This window comes from Bos indicus, chromosome 5, assembly GCF_029378745.1.
Source record: "Bos indicus isolate NIAB-ARS_2022 breed Sahiwal x Tharparkar chromosome 5, NIAB-ARS_B.indTharparkar_mat_pri_1.0, whole genome shotgun sequence".
Lineage (NCBI taxonomy): Eukaryota > Metazoa > Chordata > Mammalia > Artiodactyla > Bovidae > Bos > Bos indicus.
In genome coordinates this window covers 38,429,449-38,454,246 of record NC_091764.1, presented here as the reverse complement: position 1 = coordinate 38,454,246, position 24,798 = coordinate 38,429,449, and the positions used below count along the sequence as shown (strand labels likewise).

General features: G+C 38.3%; 2 protein-coding genes across 13 annotated transcripts in view; one reads left to right on the top strand and one right to left on the bottom strand.

Annotated features, from left to right (window-relative positions):
- Window positions 1-5,846: 5,846 nt before the first annotated feature.
- Window positions 5,847-23,900, bottom strand: ZCRB1 (zinc finger CCHC-type and RNA binding motif containing 1). Of its 4 annotated transcripts, XM_019960778.2 has the most exons (8): window positions 23,691-23,900; window positions 22,027-22,112; window positions 17,000-17,028; window positions 11,146-11,257; window positions 10,694-10,801; window positions 7,501-7,613; window positions 7,340-7,415; window positions 5,847-6,610 (listed from the first exon to the last, which is right to left on the bottom strand). In XM_019960778.2, the coding sequence occupies exons 2-8, from the start codon at window positions 22,108-22,110 to the stop codon at window positions 6,479-6,481; spliced, it is 654 nt and encodes a 217-aa protein (XP_019816337.1). In that variant the 5' UTR covers window positions 22,111-22,112; window positions 23,691-23,900; the 3' UTR covers window positions 5,847-6,478. The 4 variants fall into 4 exon arrangements, with proteins under 4 accessions (XP_019816337.1, XP_070645356.1, XP_070645355.1 ...); XM_070789255.1 differs by lacking the exon at window positions 17,000-17,028 and having other exon boundaries at window positions 23,691-23,899; XM_070789254.1 differs by lacking the exons at window positions 17,000-17,028; window positions 22,027-22,112; window positions 23,691-23,900 and adding an exon at window positions 14,685-16,043.
- PPHLN1 (periphilin 1) overlaps window positions 23,868-24,798 on the top strand; it is a 171,882-nt gene continuing 170,951 nt past the window's right edge. For 7 of the 9 annotated variants that reach the window (XM_019960775.2, XM_019960773.2, XM_070789252.1 and 4 more), the window contains exon 1: window positions 23,868-23,991. In XM_019960775.2, coding sequence (XP_019816334.1) covers window position 23,991 — 1 coding nt within the window. In that variant the 5' untranslated portion in view covers window positions 23,868-23,990. Of the gene's footprint in view, window positions 23,996-24,798 lie in introns of all 9 variants that reach the window. The other 2 variants (XM_019960767.2, XM_070789253.1) reach the window with 2 other exon arrangements.

Below are 24,798 nucleotides of genomic sequence, written 5' to 3'. Positions count from 1 at the left end.
TCAGTTTTGTTCTTCTTTCTTTAGATTGTTCTATTTGGGTCTTTTGGGTCCCACACAAATTTTAGAGTTATTTTTTCCAGTTCTGCGAAAAATGCCTTGGATATTTTGATTGGGTTAGCACTGACTCTGTAGATGCTCTAGGAAGTATGGAGATTTTAACAATATTAGTTCTTCCAATCTGTGAGCATGGTATTACCTTTACATTTATTTGTGTTTTCTTCAATTTCTTTCTTCAGTGGTGTATAGTTTTCAGAGTACAGGCCTTTTGCCTTCTTGGTTATTTTACTCCTATGGATTTTTTCTTTTTGATGCATTTGTAAATAGGACAGCTTTCTAAATTTTTCTTATAGTTCATTATTAGTATATAGAAATGCAACAGATTTCTATATATTAATTTTGTATTCTGAAACTTTACTGATATACTATCATGTCATCTGTCATTATATCATGTTTTCTATATACACTATCAGTGAGTTTTACTTCTTCCTTTCCAGTTTTCATTTATTTCTTTCTTTTCTCTTATTGCCATGGATAGGAATTCTAATATTATGTTGAATAAAAGTGGTGATAATGGGCACTTCTGTCTTGTTCCTTATCTTAGAGGTAAGGCTTTCAACTTTTTACCATTGAGTTATATTAGTTGTGGATTTGTCTCATATAGCCTTTATTATTTTGAAGTATGTTCTCCTTATATCAAATTTTTTGAGAGTTTTTTATCATACCTAGATACCAGATTTTGTCCAGTGCTTTTTTTCTACATCTATTGACATGATCATATGATTTTTATCCTTTGTTTTGTTAAATGTGGTGTTTTGATTTGTGGCTATTGAATTATCCTGGAATAATTCCCACCAAAGTATGTCATATCTTTATAAAAGATTATGTGTTTCACATAAAGCCATGCATTTGGTGCTGGAGAGGGTGTGGAGAATCCTCCTACACTGTTGGTGGAAATGTAAATCATTGTAGCCTCTATGAATAACAGTATGGTGACTCCTTAAAAAACTAAAGGTAGAATTGCCATGTGATCCAAGAATCCTACTTCTGGGCATATATATGGACAAAACTATACTTCAAAAAGACAAATGCAGCTGCTGTGTTCACAGCAACACTATTTACAATAGTCAAGACATGAAAAACAATCTAAATACCTATTGACAGAAGAATGGATAGAGAAGATGTGGAATATTACTCAGCTATAAAAAAGAATGAAATAATGCCATTTGCAGCTATGTAGTTGGACCTAGAGATTATCAATGCTAAGTGAAGTCAGAAAGATATCACTTTTGTATGGATTTAAAATATGACACAAATAAAATCATCTATGAAATAGAAATGAACTCACAGACATAGACAACAGATTTGTGGTTGCCATGAGGGAGTAGGGGAGGGCTGGATTGGGAATTTGTAACTAGCACATAATATGTAGGATGGATAAACAAAAAGATCCTATTGCATAGCATAGGGAACTATATTCAATATCTACTAATAAACCATAATGGAAAAAAATACAATCTGAGAAAATGAGAAAAAAGAAAAAAACCATGCATTTGGAAAGATGTAGTGATAAAAGATACAACACTCCCAGGAAGGAATCTGCTTAAGACTGCATTCTATGAAAGGTGTTGCATTTTTGATCTGCTTATTCTAGGTACCAGATCTTTTTTACTAATTTATTTTTGGCTGTGTTGGGTCTTTGTTGCTGTGTGGGCTTTACTCTAGTTTTGGCAAGTGGGATATATTCTCTAGTTGTGGTGTGCAGGCTTCTCATTGTGGCGGGTGGCTTCTCTTGCTGTGGGTCATGGGGTCTCAGCAAGCAGGCTTGGCAGTTGTGGCACGGGCTCAGTAGTTGCAGCATGCGGGCTCAGGAGTCGTGGCACACTGGCTTGGGTGTTGTGGTTCCTGATCTCAGTACTTGCCATTTCTGGGCTCAGGAGTTGTGGCCCCAGGGTTCATTAGTCGTGGCTCCTGGGGTCTGCAGTTGTGGCTCCCTGGCTCAGCAGTTGCAGTTCCTAAGCTCAGTAGTTGTGGCATGTGGGCTCAGGAGTTGTGGTTTCTGGGCTCTGTAGTTGTGGCACGCAGGCTCAGGAGTTGTGGCTTGTGAGCTCAGGAGTTGTGGTTCCTGGGCTCAGGGGTTGCAGCACACAGGCTCAGTAGTTTTGATTCCTTGGCTCATTAGTTGTGGCACACAGGCTCAGTAGTTGCTATTTTGGGGCTCAGTAGTTGTGGTACACAGGCTGAGGACTTGTGGTTCCTGGGCTCAGTAGTTGTGGTTCCGGGGCTCAGTAGTTGTGGTTCTGGGGCTCAGTAGTTGTGGTTCTGGGGCTCAGTAGTTGCTATTCCTGGGCTCAGTAGTTGCTATTTTGGGGCTCAGTAGTGGTGGTATACAGGCTGAGGACTTGTGGTTCCTGGGCTCAGTAGTTGTGGCACTCGGCTCAGCAGTTGCTGTTTCTGGGCTCAGTTGTTATTTCTGGGGTCAGCAGTTGAGGTTCCCCGGCTCAGTAGTTGTGGTTGCAGTTCCTCAGGAGTTGTGGTTCCTGGGTTCAGTAGCTATTTCTGGGCTCAGTGGTTGCAGCACACAGGCTCAGGAGTTGTGTTTCCTGGGCTCTGGAGCACATGCTGAAGTGTTGTGGCACAGGGTGCAGGGGCTTAGTTGCTCAGCAGCAGGTGGGAAATCCTGGATCAGGGATTGAACCTGTGTCTCCCACACTGGTGAGTGGATTCTTTACCCCTGAGCCTTCTAGGTACCAGATCTTAACTAAAATTATTAATCAGTTCTATCTGTAACAGTACCTAAGGATTCTTAAAATTTGGATTTTACAAAAGCAATTTTAAAAATAATAATGACTAAACCCATACAGTGGACTTGGGTTTAGTCTCTGACTGCAATTGCTTATGGGCTTCCCAGGAGGCACTAGTGGTACAGAACCTCCCTGCCAATGCAGGAGACCCAAGAGACGTGAGTTCAACCCCTGGATGAGGAAGATCCCCTGGTGTAGGATATGGCACAACACTCCAGTATTCTTGCCCAGAAAATTCCATGGGCAGAGAAGCCTGGAAGGCTGCAGTCCATGGGGCTGCAAAGAGTCAGACATGACTGAGCATGCGCGCGCGCGCACACACACACACACACACACACACACACACACACACACACACACAGAGTTGCTTCCGTTGTTTACTTGCATTGTTGCTTCCAATGCTTACTCCAGGAAATGGCTTCTTTTTGTTTGGTGCTGCATCTCTGTTTCCTTTGAGCATCCTGCTCAGCTGCCTCAGTATTCTGTTTTGATGAAAAGGAGAGCTGAAGAGTCTTGCGAGGTAAGTAACTTACACATTGATTCCAAACTTAAACTACTACATTGCATATGAACACACTTAGTGTATGTGAGTTGGGTGGGACTAATCTACTCATCTTCAGAAGTGGGGACTGTGACACAGGCCTGCCCCCTCAGGGCTTTTTTGGGACTTTTGCTGGACCCATCAGTTGGAGAGGAGTTCTAATTATTAGGATTCCTAGCTTTAGAGATACTGGTGTTCATCTCTGGAATCTCATAAAGAAATGTTATTGGAAAACAAAGGTAGAATACCAGACCACCTGACCTGCCTCCTGAGAAATCTGTATGCAGGTCAGGAAGCAACAGTTAGAACTGGACATGAAACAACAGATTGGTTCCAAATGGGAAAAGGAGTACGTCAAGGCTGTATACTGTCACCCTGCTTATTTAACTTCTATGCAGAGTAAATCATGAGAAACACTGGGCTGGAGGAAGCACAAGCTGGAATCCAGATTCCTGGGAGAAACAAAAATAACCTCAGATATGCAGATGACACCACCCTTATGGCAGAAAGTGAAGAAGAACTCAAGAGCCTCTTGATGAAAGTGAAAGAGGAGAGTGAAAATATTGGCTTAAAGCTCAACATTAAGAAAACGAAGATCATGGCATCCAGTCCCATTACTTCATGGCAAATAGATGGGGAAACAGTGTCAGACTTTATTTTTCTGGGCCCCAAAATCACTGCACGTGGTGATTGCAGCCATGAAATCAAAAGACACTTACTCCTTGGAAGGAAAGTTATGACCAACCTAGACAGCATATTAAAAAGCACAGACATTACTTTGCCAACAAAGGTCCGTCTAGTCAAGGCTATGGTTTTTCCAGTGGTCATGTATGGATGTGAGAGTTGGACTATAAAGAAAGCTGAGCGCAGAAGAATTAATGCTTTTGAACTGTGGTGTTGAAGACTCTTGAGAGTTCCTTGGACTGCAAGGAGATCCAATCAGTCCATCCTAAAGGAGATCAGTCCTGGGTGTTCATTGGAAGGACTGATGTTGAAGCTGAAACTCCAATACTTTGGGCACCTGTTGCGAAGAGCTGACTCACTGGAAAAGACTTTGATGCTGGGAGGGATTGGGGGCAGGAGGAGAAGGGGACGACAGAGGATGAGATGGCGGGATGGCATCACCAATTCGATGGACGTAAGTTTGAGTGAACTCTGGGAGTTGGTGATGGACAGGGAGGCCTGGCGTGCTGTGGTTCATGGCATCGCAGAGTCGGACATGACTGAGCGACTGAACTGATAGAGGAAAGCAGTGGTTATGGGACAAGGAAAAGATTTCTAATGACATTTTAACCCCTTCATCCATTTCTGAAGCTGAACTGTCCCAGTTTTGTGATCCAGTGACTCTCCATCCCACCTTTTATAATCATGTTTTGCTCCTCTATAAATAATTGCATCTAAATTACTGATCTAGCTCTGGAATATTCTATGTAAAACTTTCAAGTACTACTCTAGCCAGGGTTTTACTATTACACGTTAATCCCTAAATACTTCATGATCATTGTTGTGTATCACATATTACACCTATGGAATATAAAACAAAGAAATGTATTAACATTTAATACTTATAAATAAGGGCTTCCCACATGGTGCTAGTGTAAAGAATCTGCCTACCAATGCAGGAGATGCGGGTTCGATCCCTGGGTTGGAAAGTTCCCCTGGAGGAGGGCATGGCAACCCACTCCAGCATTCGTATCTAGAGAATGCCATGGACAGAGGAGCCTGATAGGCTATAGTCCACGGGGTCGCAGAGTCAGACACAACTGAAGCATGCATTCCTATTATATGTGGCCATCTTTATGATAATCTGAAAATTGTAAACAGCAGCTCCAAAATAGACACCTAGCAAAAACTCCAAATGAATAAATGATTGCAGATGGAAATAAAATGTATCTGGTAAGACAGGCATTCTTTGATTGAATGTTTTCACATTAGAAACAACCAGTATATTATAGGCCTCAGTCCTTTTCTCTGAAACCCAGGAGTCAAGACTTTTAAAGCCAGAATTCCTCAGCTCCTGTAAGCTCCATTTTTTTGGTCTAGTCATTTGGATTCTGCTGTTTGAGGCTTTCCTCAAACATTTGTTGATGCTTATGTGTCTGTTCATATTTGAATGTGAAGCACTTAAAGTGAAAAGTATTTCAATGATCATAAAATAAAAGCAAAGATATGGATTTAACCAAAAATTTTAACAGTCATATTGTGAAAGTGGAGGAGGGCAGAGGGGAGTATAGATTGAAAAGTCCTCCTTCATTCCTTTATGGATTAAGTGGCAGAACTGTATGCATTTTATTTAGCAACATGTATTTACATGTGAAAAGAAATAAAGAAGCTGGCTGGCTGCTTCTGAGGAATGGAACTTGACGCCAAAGGCAGGACAAATTACTGCTGTTTGGCTACAAGCTTCTGAGAGCTACTTTACTTTATATTTTATGGGTGACTGCAATGTATCCAGATAGGGATAAAGATAAAAGAAGTGATAACAGAACACCTACACTGAAAAATAAAGTTCTCTTGAGAAAACTTTATTAACATGAATAACAATAAATCACTCCAAACTTTCCATAGTCTTTACGAAGTTTTAATTTTAAAGATGAAATTTATTTCAAAAGTTCTTATATAAACCAATCATGAATAAGCTTTTATAATGAACTTCTCAAATCTTTTTACTATCTACCTTTCTGGCTCAGCTGGTAAAGAATACGCCTGCAATGTGGGAGACTTGGGTTCGATCCCTGGGTTGGGAAGATCCCCTGGAGAAGGGAAAGGCTACCCACTCCAGTATTTCTGGCCTGGAGAATTCCATGGACTGTATAGTCCATGGGGTCACAAAGAGGCAGACACGACTGCGTGACTTTGACTTTCTTCTTGGGATAGCTTTGTTATAATACTATTACATTTCCTTTTTTATTCAAATCAACTGTTTTCAAGATAAATGATTATTAGCAAATCTTGATGCAAGATAAACATGATACTATAAAATTACCATTTCCTATCAACTATCTAAAGTAAAAAAGTATTTGGTACTAAGTGTTCTTATGTTCAAATTCTAAAAGTAATTTTTAGTCCCAAGGGAACTTGGTACTCCAAGACTTAAAAAAAATTTTTTAATGATATTTACATAACATATATATTTTTAATCACTAAGTTCCTCCTCATCACTGAAGTATGTGCTTTTCTTTATCCTTGGGCGTCTTGAATCATCTGATGTTGAAGGACCTCCTGAACTGGGTTTCCATTTTTTTTGTTCTTCTTCAATTTTGGCTTGCTGTAAAGGTTATTTGGAAAATAAACAAAACAAAAATCAGGAATCTGCTTAATATTAATAATATTAAAATAATATTATTTGTCCTACCCCCAAGTTTTCTCCCAGTCTTACCATGTTACTCAGAATTAGTCTGGGTAATTTCTATTAATTAACAGGCATATGAAATGAAGCTTACTTGCCATTGCTGTTGGACGTGGGTACATTACATAAAATACTGAATTAACTAACTAAAAGGAAAAATGAATTGATGTATGCATTTATAATTTATCAACTACATTAAAACAAAATAACTGGTTATATAAAATCAGGAAGTTATACATTTTCTTCAAAAAATGTTTCATATACTTGTATTAGAACTTTTAATGATCAAAAATGTTTTTTGTTTTAAAATGAAGCTTCCTTTAAAACAGTATCTTTGATTTAATAAAATCTTTTCTGTTGGGGGCTAAACTCATTTTAATCAATTAGTTCTATTCAATTCTATACTGAAAACAGATTATGATATTAAAAGTGTTGTGGGGCCCTTAAAATCTAGAAAGAACCAATAGGAACTTTTCCATCACACTATTATAAAGATCTTAAAGAAAGAGCCCATCTCCTAAAGTTTAGGGACAAAGGGGAAAGACAGAGGATGTCATGAGGAGACGATTAATAAAGCAAGCAAGGAATATAAAACTATTAACTCAAGGGAGCTATGGCAGGTGCCTTGGAAAAAGAACTGTTGAATACCTGGAAAGCTATGGCCTGACTGAGGCTGTCAAGAGCAGGATCTTCCCCTTCATCTTCACTTTCTTCTACTTCTTCACTAAATTATTAAAAAAATCAAAATGCACTCAATAGTAAAAAGACAGCATACATTTAATGTATTTGGTGAGAGTGGATATACATACATTTCTTCTTCTGGCTCAGGAATTTTCTTTTTTTTCTTTTTCTCTTTCTTCTTTGGAGGTTCCCGTTCTCCAAGCATATTTTTAGGACAGGCATAACTTAAGTGTCCACTTTCCTTTTGTTTCCCATTAAGAAGGAAAGGAAGAAATAGAGCATTTGTGTTAGTAACACAAAATATGAAAATATATACATTATGTATTATTAACAGAAACTTGGTGGTTCCTTAAGATTAAATGTCAAGATTCAGGATATAAAAATTCAAAATTTAAATGGACCATCTACCTTAAATGTTAAAATTTTAAGTTAGTATGATAAAATGGGGACAAAACTACTCCTAACTTCAAAGATGTTAACAATCTCTTTTAAAAACACGTGGAAAATTTAAAGTCTTCCTCACTTTTCCTTGCAATTAATTTCATTTTGCTTATTTCATACCTAGACTACACTAGCATTGCCCACTTATGATAGCCATTTGTTACAATTCTCTTGTGGTTACTGAGAATTGATTTGTTTGAACTGATACATACTGGATTGTGAATCAGTTGTTTGAATTGATACATACTGGATTGTGAAGACAGCAGGAAAAAATTATATAAAATGCAGGGTACTGGATGCTTGGGGCTGGTGCACAGGGACGACCCAGAGGGAGGGTAGGGGAGGGAGGAGGGAGGAGGGTTCAGGATGGGGAACGCGGGTATACCTGTGGCGGATTCATTTCGATATTTGGCAAAACTAATACAATATTGTAAAGTTTAAAAATAAAATAAAATTAAAAAAAAATATTATCCTTTAAAAATTTTTTTTTTTTTTTTTTTCTTCCCAGGCAAGAATATTGGAATGTGTTGCCATTTCCTTCTCCAGGGGATCTTCCTGACCCAGGGATCAAACCCACCTCTCCTGCTTGGCAGGTAGATTCTTTACCACTGAGCCACCAGTGAAGCCCCGTGAAGAACATTATGTTGATAAAAATGAGCTTATTAACTGAAAAAGGCAAGCGTTATTGTGTGCTCTTGAGTTTTAAAAAGTGAGAGAAAGATATATGTATATATACTATATAAAATTAGGTGTATATTGTGTGATATACATATATACATCTATATATATATATATGTATGTACATCACATATATACACACATCGGTATATATACATACATATATTCATTTGCTTTCATAAAATATTTCTGAAAAGGTACATAAAAAATTGAAAGCACTGGCTGTCTCAGCAAAGAAGTTGGTGGTAGAGGTTCAGGGGTGAGAGGAATTACATAATTCAAATGATAATACTTTGAATTACATAAAATGTATTTAACTCTTACCCTGTTTATTATTTTTAATGTGGCTATTAGAACATTTAAAATTGCATTTGCAGCTTGCATACATTTGTATTTGACAGTGCTGGACTAACTGTAACATTAAAAGGAGATATAACATTGTCTGAGTTTAAAAGAAGACAGTGAATCTGTATATTAGCTTACCAAAATAACTTTAAGAAGATTTATGTGAGAATGAGGGTGTGGGCAGAGACTGAGCCAGGATTAAAACAGCAGAAGAGAAAATGAATCATGCTCTTCAAGTATTATTTTATAAAGCATCAAACCAACTATGTACTTTTTATACCTGGGGACATGGCTGCACCCAAAAGGTGTTATTATTAAGGAACTGCTGAGAGCATGCACTTAGAGAACCATTTTGCAAAGTGTTCTGGAATAACGATATACCAAAAACCGTTAACATATCCCATACCAAAAAAGGGGTTTAACAATGCAACAGCTTTTGGAAAAACCAGGCTAAAATAAACAGATTTGGGGTGGGGAAGAGTTTTAAGAAATACTATAATGTACAAAGTATAACATAACACATTTATGGACTCATGAACCAAAACAGATTAACAGATTTACCCAGAAGTTCTCAGATAATATCTACTGTGAATATATATACTCATCTATCTGACCATAATAACTCCACCCTCTCTTCCTTTTTTTTTTTTTAACAAAACTTAGGAGTCTGGAACACAGTTTTTGAAACATTAACTTAAGTGTTAGAATCACAAAATTCGACAGAACTTACCCAGGACCTTGCTCGCTCTCTCTTTCCGTCTATCCATCCATCTATCCACTCACTTACCTGTCTGTATATGTAAATATTTTTGAGAGGGAGTGAGTGACATTGGAGAAAGAACTCCCAAAACCATTTCCTTCTATTTTCCATATAATCATGTAGTCAGAACAATGTCTCTCAGTAATTTTCCCTTCAGTAAACGCTCCCCATTAATCTCTGGATCATATATATGGAGACATTTTAGAAACAGAAAGCAATGAGACCCAGACTGAAATTCCCTTGATATCATTATGGGCCTTGGGCAAAATTGCTCTGCGGCTATGTATGTCTCCTAATCACCCAAAGTTTAAATGGATAACAATATTAATAGATGATGAGAACTAGGTAAGAAAATCTGGGTATAGTTCAGCTCCTGAACTATTAGCAGTACCAATAGGTGGGAAAACTTTTCAAAACAATATCCCATAGAGGATAGGTCATATGACAGTGTTTTTACTGATCTGTGATACTTAATCATTGTCAAACTACTATAGAAATGCAAAAATTTATGGGTCACTAAAATCTGGGTGTTCTTTGGAAGGAATGATGCTAAAGCTGAAACTCCAGTACTTTGGCCACCTCATGCAGAGTTGACTCATTGGAAAAGACTCTGATGCTGGGAGGGATTGGGGGCAGGAGGAGAAGGGGATGACAGAGGATGAGATGGCTGGATGGCATCACCGACTCATATCACAGACGTAAGTTTGAGTGAATTCTGGGAGTTGGTGATGGACAGGGAGGCCTGGCATGCTGTGATTCATGGGGTTGCAAAGAGTCGGACACGACTGAGTGACTGAACTGAACTGAAAATCTTTCAGACAATAATGTAAGTAATTAGTCTTAACATTTTTTAACCTAACAACTTTCAAAGATTTAGAAACTGCAGAAAATACCTTTCTAGATTACCCAACTCAGACTGTCTTTACATCATAGTATATTTCAACTGAATTTACTTAAATGAGTCTACATTCCCAAAGTGAAACTTTTATAACTTGACTTTATCCGTCCAGAAGTTCTGGAGAACACAAATAAAACACTGATGTGAAAAACACCTTCAAGTAAATAATGGAAAATTATATTGCTTTAGGTATACTCACCCCACATTCATAACACTTAGATTTATCAAAGTAGTTTCGTCTTCGGATGAACTCAGCTGCTCTTCCATTGTCAATAGCAATGCTTGCTTTTATCACTCTACCAAATAACTGGACCAGAGAAAAATGTAAATGCAGAAGGATGTTATCTCATTGAAACCTAAAACTACAGTTATTGGATTCCATTTCTTCAAGTTTTCAATTCTATTTTTTTATATTATTTTAGTAAATGCCCACGTAGGTGTGACAAATTCTTTCCTGTAGAACAGATTTTTATTCCTTATATTCTACCAGTGTTTTGGGAACCCAGTACAGTTTTGACCTCTTTTCTATAAGTAAAATACCCCCAGGAACTACTGATATCCAGACATGATCATCCACTGCATCGCCACATTTTTAGCCTGGTTTGAACACAGACTTTTGGTTAAAAACCTTGCTGGGAACGAATGGCTTACCTGTTTGTTGTTTATTGCCCGGGTACAGTTTTGTGCAGAGTCTTTATCCAAAAATAAAATAAATGCAACCCCTTTACTCCTTCTGGTATCTTTATCTTTCATTATAGTAACCCTTAAAGCATAAACAAATAGCCAGTTAAAAATGAGGCAGCAATAAATAAAACATACGAATAAATTCTTGAAATGAGAAACTGTGATACTAACACAAGTGAACACAGCTATAATTAGGAGTATCTGATAAATCAAACATTAATCAGAAGTTGAGGATGAAGTAGAGATTACAAGAGACAATGGAATCGTGAAGATTAAGCATAATTCCTCTTCTCTATTGACTCCCTCTCTGCAGGAAAAAAACAAAACTGAGGTATTCTTTTCTGCACAAAAAGTAAAGTGATTTACTCAATTTTTTTTTTCTAGTTTTAGAATAAAACTATATTCTTAATATTATTTTAAAGAATCTCCAGTTCTGTGCTTCTCAGCCATACTACCCAAAGAACCTGAATGGTATGGATGGTGACAAGACCACCGAGCCTGCTCTTTCTCCTCGTCCTTCACCCATCCCTAGTCCTGTTGGTCCTTGCTCATCGTATGTCATTAAACACATTTTAGGAAACAATATTCAACAGGGCTCTTTGGAGAAATGGCTGATTTGAAGGCTGGGAGAGGCTACATCCAAGATGAACTTGGAACATCTTGTTATGCTAGAAAGGAAGCACTTGAAAAAAAGTGTAATGATGGGGCATGGCACAAGAACAGAGAAGCCAGCTGAAGGGAGAGCCCATTGGCCGAATCTAGGACAATCTGAGTACCAAAATAATTAAATACATTAATGAATTACAAACCACATAAGAAAGGAATTCTTAAGTCCATGCTGATAATAAATAAATAAATGGGGGAGAAAGGAGGGCTACTGCTTATAGCACAAACAGGGAGGGCCAGAAAATCACCATTTGAAACGATCACGGTAAAGACTGGGACAGGCAAGAATTATAACAAATGCTATGTCTCAAATGAAATTTTTATGTGGAACAGGATGCTTGCATAGTCTTAACTGTCTCCCATTGATTGCTTGTTAGTTGCACAAGGGAAAAATAATTATACAGCAGAGAAGTTGGTTAAACCTTGACTGAGTGATCAAAATTAGTATCACTAATGAGATAGATGGATGCTGTATGAATCCAGAGTGACACCTTGAGAATAAATCATCTATAGAGCATTCCTGCCAAGACTATATAACCCCCATATAATCATGAGGCAACATCAGGAAAACACATGGGTTAGAGTTGTATTATTTATAAATGTTTCAGACTAAGGGAGGCTAAAAAGATTTGACAGTAAAAATCAACACTTAACTCTAGACTGCATTCTGCACTACAGGTGAAAAATTCTACGTGGGATATTATTAGGTCAACTGACAAAACTGGAACACGGACAATTGATTTAACAAAAGTACTGCATCAGGATAAATTTATGAGTTTGGTTAACTGTGCTGTGGCTATATAATATATAACCCTAATGTATTTTTAGGAAATACACAATGAAGTACTATGCTGCTGCTGCTAAGTCACTTCAGTCGTGTCCGACTCTGTGTGGCCCCATAGACGGCAGCCCACCAGGCTGCCCCGTCCCTGGGATTCTCCAGGCAAGAACACTGGAGTGGGTTGCCATTTCCTTCTCCAATGCATGAAAGTGAAAAGTGAAAGTGAAGTCACTCAGTCGTGTCTGACTCTTCACAACCCCATGGACTGCAGCCTACCAGGCTCCTCTGTCCATGGGATTTTCCAGGCAAGAGTACTGGAATAGGTTGCCATTGCCTTGTCCGATGAAGTACTATATTTAGGAGTAAAGGGTGATGACATTTATAACACCCTCAAATGACTCACAAAAGCAAACTGTGTTTGTGTGTATGTATACACATAAAGACACACACACATAGGCACATATATGTGTGCTTGGTTGTGTCTGAAGCTTTGTGACCCCATGGACTGTAGTCTGCCAGGCTCCTCTCTCCATGGAATCTTCCAGGCAAGAATACTGGAATGGGTTGTCATTTCCTATTTCAGGGGATCTTCCTGACCCAGGGATCAAACTTGGGATCAAGTCTGGCATCTTTTGCACTGGCAGGTGGGTTCTTTACCACTGCTTCAACCTGGGAAGCCATACACATACACACAAACGTATATATACACATACACACACACACACATATACCCACACATGAACACACATTGGGGAGAGAGTACAAATGATAAAATAAATAGGGTAAAATGTTAACAGTACGTGAATTTGGGTAAGGGATATTTTGATGTTCTTTGTACTATTTTTGTAACTTATAAATTTGGGATTATTTCCAAATAGCAAAAAAGAGACAATATTTAAGACAAAGCTTAATAATTTTCTAAAAACTAAATTAACAGGAAAACAGACAAGAGGATATGAATGAATAAACAGAAATTTTATTTAATATTATATTTCACATATTAAATTTTATTTTATTTAGGTTTGGGTTTTTAGGTACCTATAGTCTCTGGAATGAAACTGGTAAAAAGATACCTCTATATTAAGAAAAGCGATGTCTTATTCCATTAAAAAAATAAGTTACAATAACTTAGGGGAAAGTGGACAACTAAAATGGTTTACTTTCTCAAAGGCAGCATGTGTTTATTCATTGGGTTTATAAGGAAAGAAGTCAAGTACTCAATGATGCTCAAGTTTAGACTAATTTTCTGCAAAGACACACCAGTTATTGAACATAACAAAGTTTTTAACCCATTTTAAAAAAAAGTGTGAAGTGAGACATTGCTTTAACTTTTAAAAAACTCATAATGTTTCTGGAGGTCAGTTAAAGTCATACATTAATTTTTGAAAGTACTATTTTGGAAGTGTTCGCTTTCTAAATCATCCTCTATTAATGATCTCTCTCCTCCGTGCTCTCTTTTCTGTTCCCATTGCTTTTTCTTGTCCATAGTGGCATTACTGTTTCCATAGTCTATTCTTACTGGTTCCCTTGATGTTAATTCCTGCTCATATGCTGGAATTAACACAGTGGAAGAGTCTTCTACTTAAGGAATAAATAAAATCACTTACTCCCTCGCTTAAAAGGTCTTGGTTCTCCAAACTGCCTACTCTCCAGTGCAGCAGTCAATGGCCTTTATTGTGCCCTCCCCATCTCTCGCTGCCCCGCACTCGCACACTGTAAGCTTTAGCCACAAGAAGGCATTCAGTGTTTATGCAGCATGGCCTGAACCTCCCTAAACTGGCACCTCTGTTCACATGCCTTCTATCCTCTTTAAATTCTCAATTTTTGCCCATAAAATTTTACTCACTCTTCAGGGTTCAGAATGTATGAGTTCTTACATTTCTTTAACTGCTTGTCTCTGCTGAAATCTGTATAAACACTGCCTCATCTTCCCTACTGAAGTTTATTTTTGCAGTAATGACAAGTCTTTATGTTTGGATACACGTGATGGCATTTTCACTTTATTAATTTGTCAGCTACTTCTTTAAGCTTTATCTATAAAACGCTCCTTTCAGCTCACCTATTTTGATTGAGAAAATAGTTTCTCAGAAGCATGTATCCATTTGTTTGTTCATGAGGCCATTCAGTCCTTCCATTAGCCTCAAGTACAAGTACTAAGCACTGGCAGCAGGACAAGGTTTTTACCCTCAGGAAAAAACTGACCGTCTAGAGGTAGAGAGAGACCTATAAACCAATTAAAATACATTATTTTGACAGAATTACCTTCTATGATAACAGAAAAGTAATTATATCAAGGATTTGAGAGGACAAACCTAGGATTTATTCCCATGTCTCTGGCATGGGAGAAAAGGTGGATGGTGGCACCATTTCCTGATATAAGGCAGATGATGTACTCATTTAAGCACATAAAGTAGACACTATTCTGGGAAACCTCAGTGTCATCTGTAACACCTCCTTCTCATTCACCCAACCATTATATACAAAATAAGTACAGCACTAAGTATTATCCATTCTTCTGCCTAATGATTTCTCAAATCTGACCAGTTTCTACCTCTCTACCTGTATCATTTTAGTCTAGATTTCTTTCCAGGGCTACTGTTATATCTTTTAACTGGTGTCCCTGCATCTGCTCATGTTCCCCTCCAATCCAGTCTCTACACTGAAGTTGGATGGAACAAGGTTCTAAAAATTCAAATCATGGTACTCTAATTAAAATTATTTAACAGATTCCTGGTCTTCTTAGAGGAATCTGTTTCTGGACCCATCTTGTGCTTTTCCCCTCTTGCTTACTCATCTCAAGGCACACTGGCTGTTTCTTGATCTCACTTTATTTTCTCTTGCCAGAGGGTCTTTGCGGGCCTTTGTATAAGCATTCCCTCTAACTGAAATGTTCTTCTCATTCTTTTTACCTACTTGTACTCAGCCTCTAGGTTTCAACTCAAAGAATACTGCCTTTGTAAAGCTACTCTGACTCTCTAGACTAGATCATGTCTTCCTTGCTTATAGGTGCTTATAACTCTGTGTCTAACTTCATAGCATTCTCATGGCTAACAATTATGTATTGATATGGAAATTTATTCAGTGATTCTGACAGGGAAAAATCAAGAAAAGGTAATGGGAAGGTAAGGGAATAGGCTGGAATCAAACCTTGTCTTCACTGCTGACTGGCAATATGATTTTAGGTTTACAGGCTTCAGTTTTGTCAATTACAACATCAGGATAATAGCAGTGTTTACCTTCAAAGACAGTTGTGAGACTTTAATGAGATAATTTATGTAAAGATATTAGAACAATAAGGCTTCCCAGGTGGCAGAGTGGTAAAGAATTCACCTGCCAATGCAGGAGACGTGGGTTCAATCCCTGGCTTGGGAAGATCCCTTGGAATACGAAATGGCAACCCATTCCACTATTTTTGCCTGGAAAATTCCATGGACAGAGGAGCCTGGTGGGCTAGTCCATGGGGTCGCCAAAGAGTCAGACATGACTGAGCACGCACACACGCGCGCACGTGCACACACACACACATTAGAACAATGCCTAGCATGTGCTCATTGTTTCATATCATTATTATTAGTGTTCTGATTGATAATGATCACTGTTTGAAATTCTGAAGACCTCAAAATTGATTTAGTAGTATTTCTGTTGTTTTTTTTAATGGAGAAGTAATTTTAAAAGATGTGAACTTCAGGATGCAGATGAACTTCAACTGTTTAATGTCCATTTATCAAAAGCTAAAGAAAAACAACTAGTTAAGATAAATATGCTCTAAATTCCTGGGATTTTAAATGACTTTAAATTTATACTAAAACATATATTAGTTATAAGATACAGTAACACTATCTTGTTTTTACTTTATACTCTCATTAACCCTGCATAGTTCAAGAGTCAGTGGTGTTTGTTTTTACATTGTTTGACAAATAATAATCCATTTATAGTATACTTGCTAACATACCTTCTACTACCTGATATTTATATTTAATCAGCTTTTATGTCTTATATTGGATAACAGAATCAGTTTTAATTCTTAATAATGTGGTATAAAACAAGTAAATAATAACACAAAGGACTACCATGAAATCATTAAATATAAGGATGTATCTATACAGTACATGGAAAGCTATTTACAATAAGTCAAGTTAAAAAAAGACAACAAAATTGCATGCATAGAAAGGAGTCTTTTTAAACTTGTCTATAGATATTTATGTATATTAAAAAATTAAATACACATAAAATGTTAACAGCAGTATTTTTATTCTTTTTTATATCAAATATCTGTTTTATAAAAATATAGTAAATCTACTTTCATTAAGAAAATAATGGAGAAGAAAATTAAGATAGACTTTCAAATGAAGTTTCAGGATCTGATATACTTACTTTACAACTTTGCCATACTTGGAAAATATCTGAAACAAAAGACCACATAATGATTTGCAATTTGATTTAAAATCATAAAAAACACATTAAGTTTTCAGGCTGTATATACTGACCACATTTTTTATTGTAGTTTACGAAAAGTTTTAGCATTTAGTCAGTAAGGCAGACCACAGAAGATATATTTTTTTAGTGACTTGAATAATACTCTTTTTTGTCTATTTGTATCACAGGTATTTATTTACCTTAATTCTTAAATTTCTGACAAATTCCCTGACAAAGAGTACAGGGGAAAAAAAAAAAAAAACACTCTTCAAGTGTGGTAGGTTGAAGGCACACACACTGCACAGCTATAGTTCGTACGGTTTATCCACGACAACTGTCAACCCCACCAGAGCTCCGGAGAAACCTTGTGCTTTAATTATCAATGTTGTAGAATAGCACTGTTCCTAACTTACTCCCCTCCACCCCATCAAGCAATCACTATTTCAGAAGACAGATCCTTACTTAGACTGCTTATAAAATAAGCTTCTATATTGAAAAAATCGATTCCTATCAGCCTACTTCTTCTGCCCACCCTAATATGTTGGTGGCACTTTACAGTTGGCCCTTTCTTCCCTTTTACATCTACATCTTCACTCTAGGCAATCTCATCTATTTCTATTGCTTCAACCAGTACCTATATACTGATAGTTCCTGTTTATCATGTAACACTTTGTAGAAGAGTCTTTTATGATACATTAATATGTGTAAGAAATAACAATAATAAATGTTTGAGTTCTATAATTAAGTTGTGTAACCCTGGGGCTTCCCTAGTGGCTCAGGTGAAGAACCCGCTTGCAATATAGGAGACCCAGGTTTGATCCCTGGGTCAGGAAGATCCCCTGAAGAAAGGAATAGCTGGCTACCCACTCCAGTATTCTTGCCTGCCTGGAGAATTCCATGGACAGAGGAACCTGGTGGGCTATAGTCCATGGGGTTGCAAAGAGTTGGACAAGACTGAGTGACTAAAACTTTCACTTCAACCCTGGAACACAGTATAACTAGATTGCAGTGTTAGTAATACTGGAGATCAGTAAAGACAGTTCTCTCTCTCTTTGTTGTGGCCTGCTTTTCATTTGCTTTCTTAAAAAGAAAATTATTAAAGGATAGTTGATTTACAACGTTATGTCAAGTATCTGGTGTATAGCAAAGTGATGTATATATATATGTGTGTGTGTGTACACACATTCTTCTCCATTTCGGTTTATTACAGGATATTGAATATAGTTTTCTATGCTGTACAGTTAAGACCTTATTGTTTATCCATTCTATATATAGTAGTTTGTATCTGCTAACCTCAAATTACCAGTCCATCCTTTCTTCCCTTTGGCAACCATTAAGTTTGTTCTCTATGTCTGTGAGCCTGCTTCTGTTTTGTAGGTTAAGTTCATTTGTGACATATTTAGATTCTACATGTAAGGGATATTTTATGGTATCTGTCTTTCTCTTTCTGGTTTACTTCACTTAGTACCATCTCTAGGGTCATCCATGTTGCTGCAAATGGCATTATTTTATTCTTTTTTATGGTTGAGTAGTATTCCACACAAACACACACACCTCACATCTTCATCTATTTATGCTGATAGACATGTAGATTGTTTCCATGTCTTGGCTATAGTGAATAGTACTGCTATGAACATAGAGGTGCATGTATTTTTTCAAACTATAGTCCTGTTTGGATGTATGCCCAGCAGTGGGATTGTGGGATCCCTATGGCAACTCTAATTTAGTTTTTTCAGGAACTTTCATACTGTTTTCCGTAGTAGCTACACCAATTTACGTTCCCACCAATGATGTAGGAGGATTCTTTTTTTCCTACACTCTCTCTAGCATGTACTGTTTGTAGACTTTTTAATGATGGTCATCCTGACTGGTGTGAGGTGGTGTTTCATTGTAGTTATTTTCATTTCTCTAATAACTATCAATGTTTATATCTTTTCATTCATGTGCCTATAGGCCATCTGTATGAATGACTATTTTCTGTACAACATTTTCTAATGGCATCTCACTTCACTGAGTCCTTATCATTAGTCATTATCTTACCATTATGCAAGTCCTATAAGGCACCCCTGAATGTGCTTGCCTCTGACTGCCTGCTTCTCTCCACTTTATTTACTGTCTGACTGAAATTCTTGTCCCCCTTAGCCATCTGCACAGCTGCCTCTTACTTCCTTCATGTCTTAATCAAAAGTCACCCTCCTAAAGTAAAATTTCACCCCTAAACGAACATTTAGTAACCCTCCATTCCTGCTTTATTTTTCCCCTTAGCATTAACTTAGTATCTAGTATTGACAAACATCATTTGAATTTTTTATATTTCAAATTGTTTCTCTATCTTGCTGTATTGTGAGTGCCAGAAGAGATTTTCATCTTTTTGTTCACTGATGTGTTCCTTGTACCTGGAACAATGTTCTGTGGCACACAGTAAGTATTCAATGAAAAGAGAGACGTCTCTATTCTGATACAAGGAAGGAAACTAAAGTTCATTTTCTCTGTTCTTCGAGACTCAAGTTGTCTTAATTCATCAAGTACTATGTAATCAAATCTTTCACTTTCATCAAGAGGCTCTTTAGTCCTTCTTCATTTTCTGCCATAAGGGTGGTGTCATCTGCATATCTGAGTTTATTGATATTTCTCCCGGCAATCTTGATTCAAGCTTGTGCTTCATCTAGCAAGGCGTTTCTCATGATGTACTCTGCATATAAGTTAAACAAGCAGGGTGACGATATACAGCCTTGATGTACTCCTTTTCCTATTTGGAACCAGTCTGTTGTTCCATGTCCAGTTCTAACTGTTGCTTCTTGACCTGCACACAGATTTCTCAGGAGACAGGTAAGGTGGTCTGGTATTCCCATCTCTTTAAGAATTTTCCACAGTTTGTGCTGATCCACACAGTCAAAGGCTTTGGTGTAGTCAATAAAGCAAAAGCATATGTTTTTCTGGAACTCTCCTGCATTTTTGATGATCCAGCAGATGTTGGCAATTTGATCTCTGGTTCCTCTGCCTTTCCTAAATCCAGCTTGAACATCTGGAAGTTCATGGTTCACATACTGTTGAAGCCTAGATTGGAGAATTTTGAACATTACATTGAGATGAGTGAAATGAGTGAAATTGTGTGGTAGTTCAATATCAAACTAAACATTCTTTGGCACTGCCTTTCTTGGGGATTGGAATGAAAACTGACCTTTGCCAGTCCTGTGGCCACTGCTGAGTTTTCCAAATTTGCTGGCATAGTGAGTGCATCACTTTCACAGCATCATCTTTTTGGATTTGAAACAGCTCAATTGGAATTCCATCACCTCCAATAGTTTTGTTCGTAGTGATGTTTCCTAAGGCCCACCTGAATTCACATTCCAGGATGTCTGGCTCTAGGTGAGTGATCAAACCATTGTGATTATCTGGGTCATGAAGATCTTTTTTGTACAGTTCTTATGTGTATTCTTGCCACCTCTTCTTAACATCTTCTGCTTCTGTTAGGTCCACACCATTTCTGTCCTTTATTGAGCCCAACTTTGCATGATATGTTCCCCTGGTATCTCTAATTATTTTGAAGAGATCTTCAGTCTTTCCCACTCTATTGTTTTCCTCTATTTCTTGATGAAAGTGAAGAGGGGAGTGAAAAAGTTGGCTTAAAGCTCAACATTCAGAAAACGAAGATCATGGCATCTGATCCCACCACTTCAAGGCAAATAGATGGGGAAACAGTGGCAGACTTTATTTTGGGGGGCTCCAAAATCACTGCAGATGGTGACCACAGCCATGAAATTAAAAGATGCTTGCTCCTTGGAAGGAAAGTTATGATCAACCTAGACAGCATATTAAAAAGCAGAGACATTACTTTGCCAACAAAGGTCTGTCTAGTCAAGGCTATGGTTTTTCCGGTAGTCATGTATGGATGTGAGAGTTGGACTATAAAGAAAGCTGAGCACTAAAGAATTGATGCTTTTGAACTGTGGTGTTGGAGAAGACTCTTGAGAGTCCCTTGGACTGCAAGGATATCCAACCAGTTCATCCTAAAGGAAATCAGTCCTGAATATTCATTGGAAAGACTGATGCTGAAGCTGAAACTCCAATACTTTGGCCACCTGATGCAAAGAACTGACTCATTTAAAAAGACTCTGATGCTAGGAAAAGACTGAAGGTGGGAGGAGAAGGGGATGACAGAGGATGAGATGGTTGGATGGCGTCACCGACTCAATAGACGTGAGTTTGAGTAAACTCCAGGTGTTGGTGATGGACAGGGAGGCCTGGAGGGCTGCAGTCCATGGGGTCGCCAACAGTCAGACACGACTGAGCAACTGAACTGAACTGAACTGATGTATCACCTATGCAGCATCTCTCCACTGTACTTAACATCTACCCAAAGTAGCAGAGAAAAGAGGGCACACTTGGAAGATAGGATTCATGTCATCCCTGGAAGTCCCTCTCAACCATCAATCTGCAGAATAGACAAAGCAGGAAATTTTGTTCTCTGTAAGGTAAGGAGCATAAAGAATATGTTGGAAAGGATTTCTTTTTATCTTTTACTCACCCTATTCTGAATTGAAACCAAACTTTATTAAACTGTTATGTTTTTGTCACATATTAAATTAAGATATACTTTCAGAATTGGAGGGTTAGGAAAGGGATCTGTTTTGCTTCCATCAGCTCTTTCCTCCAAAACCTCCACTCCACTACCAGTTTCAAAAGCCAAGTAAGCAAGCAGGAAAAATCAGCTTCATTATGCTAGTAGTGTCTTCTGCATTTTTTGTTTAAAAAAAAAAAAAACAAACTTGTTATTCTCTATAAAGCACTGGAAATTTTCTTTGGAAATGACAAGTGTCTAATTTTTTTCACTTATGTTTGCAATAGAGGTTTTTGGTATTAATGATTTAAGTGCATTTTAATATATTTATTAAGAATATTGTCTAAGAGAACTGCTTGCTCAAGTGATATTTGTATGTCAAATACAGAATTCAGTAGATAATAGTACTAATATAGCAACTTACCCGATATAAGTCATTGTTGGTCAGGGAAAAGGGCAGATTGGATACATACACTGTGCTTTTACTTGGGGCCAATCCACCACTCATTTCTAAAAAACAAACAAACAAACCCAGAAGCAATCTAAAACAGGTATTCTTCCTTGCTAGTAAAACCAATACTATAGGGAAATGACAAATTTATACAATTTTTCTTACTTCTTAGTAATAATCAGTGATAGCTTATGGTGAACCATGTCAGATTCATGATCTCCAAAGATTTAGCTTCGGGATCAGGGACAAGGGTTGATCACTTAGAGCTTTTGTGTCACAGAAATTTTATTACAGTGTAAAAGTACATAGAAAGCTTCTGACATAGACATTAGATGAGGGAAGAACGCCCCCCTTGCTAGTTTTATCAAAGCCTCATATACTTTTATCAGACCCACTTTCACAACTTATATCTTAAGTTGACAAGATTAGTCAGAAGGTTCTTGTTAAGAAGGAGAAACATGTCCTCGAGCAAGACACATTGTTGTTACATGTAATGTTACATCACTACACTAATGTTACATCATTAGTACAGAGCTTAAGGAAAAGCATAAAAATGAATTGTTTGTTGTGTAAGCATTAACTCTGGGCTTAAAAAAAGTTAAGTCTTAAAGACGGTTGTCATAAAAACTCAATAATTTAAGGAAAAAAGTTTTATATGACTAAGACAAAACATGTAGAAAAAAGTTAGTCTTTTTCTCCTCTTCAAGAGCCCTGAGACTCCTTAACCTACCTAAGAATCGGCACTCACTCAGGAACAATGACTCTGGCTGGGTGAATTAAGGAATTGCTTTGCTCCAGACACCACTTAAAAGATTCTTTACACTAACCCTTTCAGTGATGGCATATGGTGTGAAGGAAAAGGTGAGTTTCAAACAAATGAGGGAAAAACTCTGAGGCTACTCTTAACCTCTCATAAGGCTAAGAGCAAGAAAGTGCTTTCAGATATGCCTAATACCTTACCTACCCATGTGAGAAAGAGCCTGGGAGGGCAGGAAGAACCTTAGCCACTGATATTCACTAATTTGGTTGGGTGCCTTTTTGATTGTCTTAATATTTTTGTCTGGAGCAGTGCTAAGAAGAAATTTTAGCCTCACATTATGATGTAATCAAAGTTCTCTCAAATCACTAATTTTGCATGTTATCGCTAAATTATGAAATGATACATTTTATCATTTGAATAATTTTCAGTGCCCTGAAGGGTACTGGCCTGTAGATGTATTTTTAAGTTTACAAGTAAAATCTGTAATTTATTTTCATATCGTATATTCATACCTGTGAAAATTATATCAGATTCAACCACGTTCAAATTTTCGATTTAAAAAGCGTGTGTGGTGTGTACTGAAGATCACAAATTGCAAAATAATGATTCTAAGGCATCCTTATTAGCGCTGTGATAGGAAAATCGCTTGGTGATTGGAATGTTCTGGGCGACAACTTCAGGAACCTAGCACGATAGGTCGCTTTTTAAAAGCTTCCTACTGAAGCTTTTCATATGTTAGCCGTTCCGGTGAGAACAGTGAGGGCAGGTAAAGGTCCAGAGATAAAAAGGGTGGCAGGAGAGAGGGGAAAATGGTTCCGGAAGCTTGTTCTGGAAAGGAGCCCGCAGGGAGCAAGGCCGCAACGGGGGAGGCGTTTACCTTCAACTGGGGCGGGCCCGGGGGGAGGGCCAGAAGAGCGCGAGCCCTCAGCTCACTTGGGGCTCAACCCCGAGCGTTCGTCGCTCCTTGCAGCTGGCATCACGGGTCCCGGGAGGGGTCAGGCGCAGGAGACGAGAAGGTAGCTGCTGTGTCTCTTCCCGGCTTTCCTTTGACCCAAACCCCGGAGGTGGGTTTAGGGGCGGGCACTTTTGCTGACGTCTTAGTGTGCGCCGGAAGTGCCTCCCCGGGAGCGCGGCGACGAGCGGACGACTACATTTACGGGATCTCCAGGCGGCCCAGAGTCAGTGAGCGCTTTTTACCTTTACGAGAGGTGGATGGGGACGGGCACGCGGCCTCCTGCACCCGGGAGGGGGCAGCGAGCGGGCGGGCGGGCGTTTCCGCGGTGGGACCTGGAGTCTCCCGCTGAATTTGAACTGTGCAGGGATTCTGCTCCTGAGGTTAAGGCGGAGAGACGCAGCGGAGTTTGGCATAAATGAAAGTGTTGAGTCTGTGATATAGGTTCACTTCTCTTTAGCACCATAATAGGCAAAAAAAGGGCTGAACTAGGTGGCATCGGTGACCCAAGGTCAGTTAGTAAGTCGATAAATTTACTGAATGTGTTCTACGTGCCCAGTTCGGTTATAGGCACTTCAGGAGTTACAAAAAAGTGTAAAGCGGCCTTTTTCTGGAGGATCCCTCAGTCTTGTTGGGGAGACAAGGTCAATTTGGGGACACTCGAATTCACACAAAGACTCATCCTGAGTATTGGTATGGACAACTGTAAAACTTCCTGGCACCTTTTTTCTCCCTATAAATCTGTAATGGGCAAACACTGCTTTTTCTCTAAGTGGCTGTAAACAGGCCCATCATTCCTACAGAAACACTAGAAAATTTAATGTAGGGTAGTTTATACTTAACTTCTATCCACCGGCACACGCAGACCAGCCCTCTAACCACTCCCTGGGAGCCTGCGTGCCAGCAGCCTGGAACAGAGTCTCTCGTGGAGCCTGCACGATCAATCTAAATCGAAGCTGGTGTCTTCTAGAGAGACGGAAGTGCAATCCAGCCAGGGCGCAGCAGAATTTTGAGAAGCCCGAAGGCCTCTGTG

Coding starts and splice junctions, on each gene's coding strand:
- ZCRB1 (XM_019960778.2), bottom strand. CDS start 22,110: ATGAGTGGTGGATTGGCCCCAAGTAAAAGCACAGTGTATGTATCCAAT. Junction 17,029..22,026: donor CCAACAATGACTTATATCGG/GTAAGTTGCTAT, acceptor CTTTTGTTTCAG/ATATTTTCCAAGTATGGCAA. Junction 7,614..10,693: donor CTAAGTGTTATGAATGTGGG/GTGAGTATACCT, acceptor GGGAAACAAAAG/GAAAGTGGACACTTAAGTTA.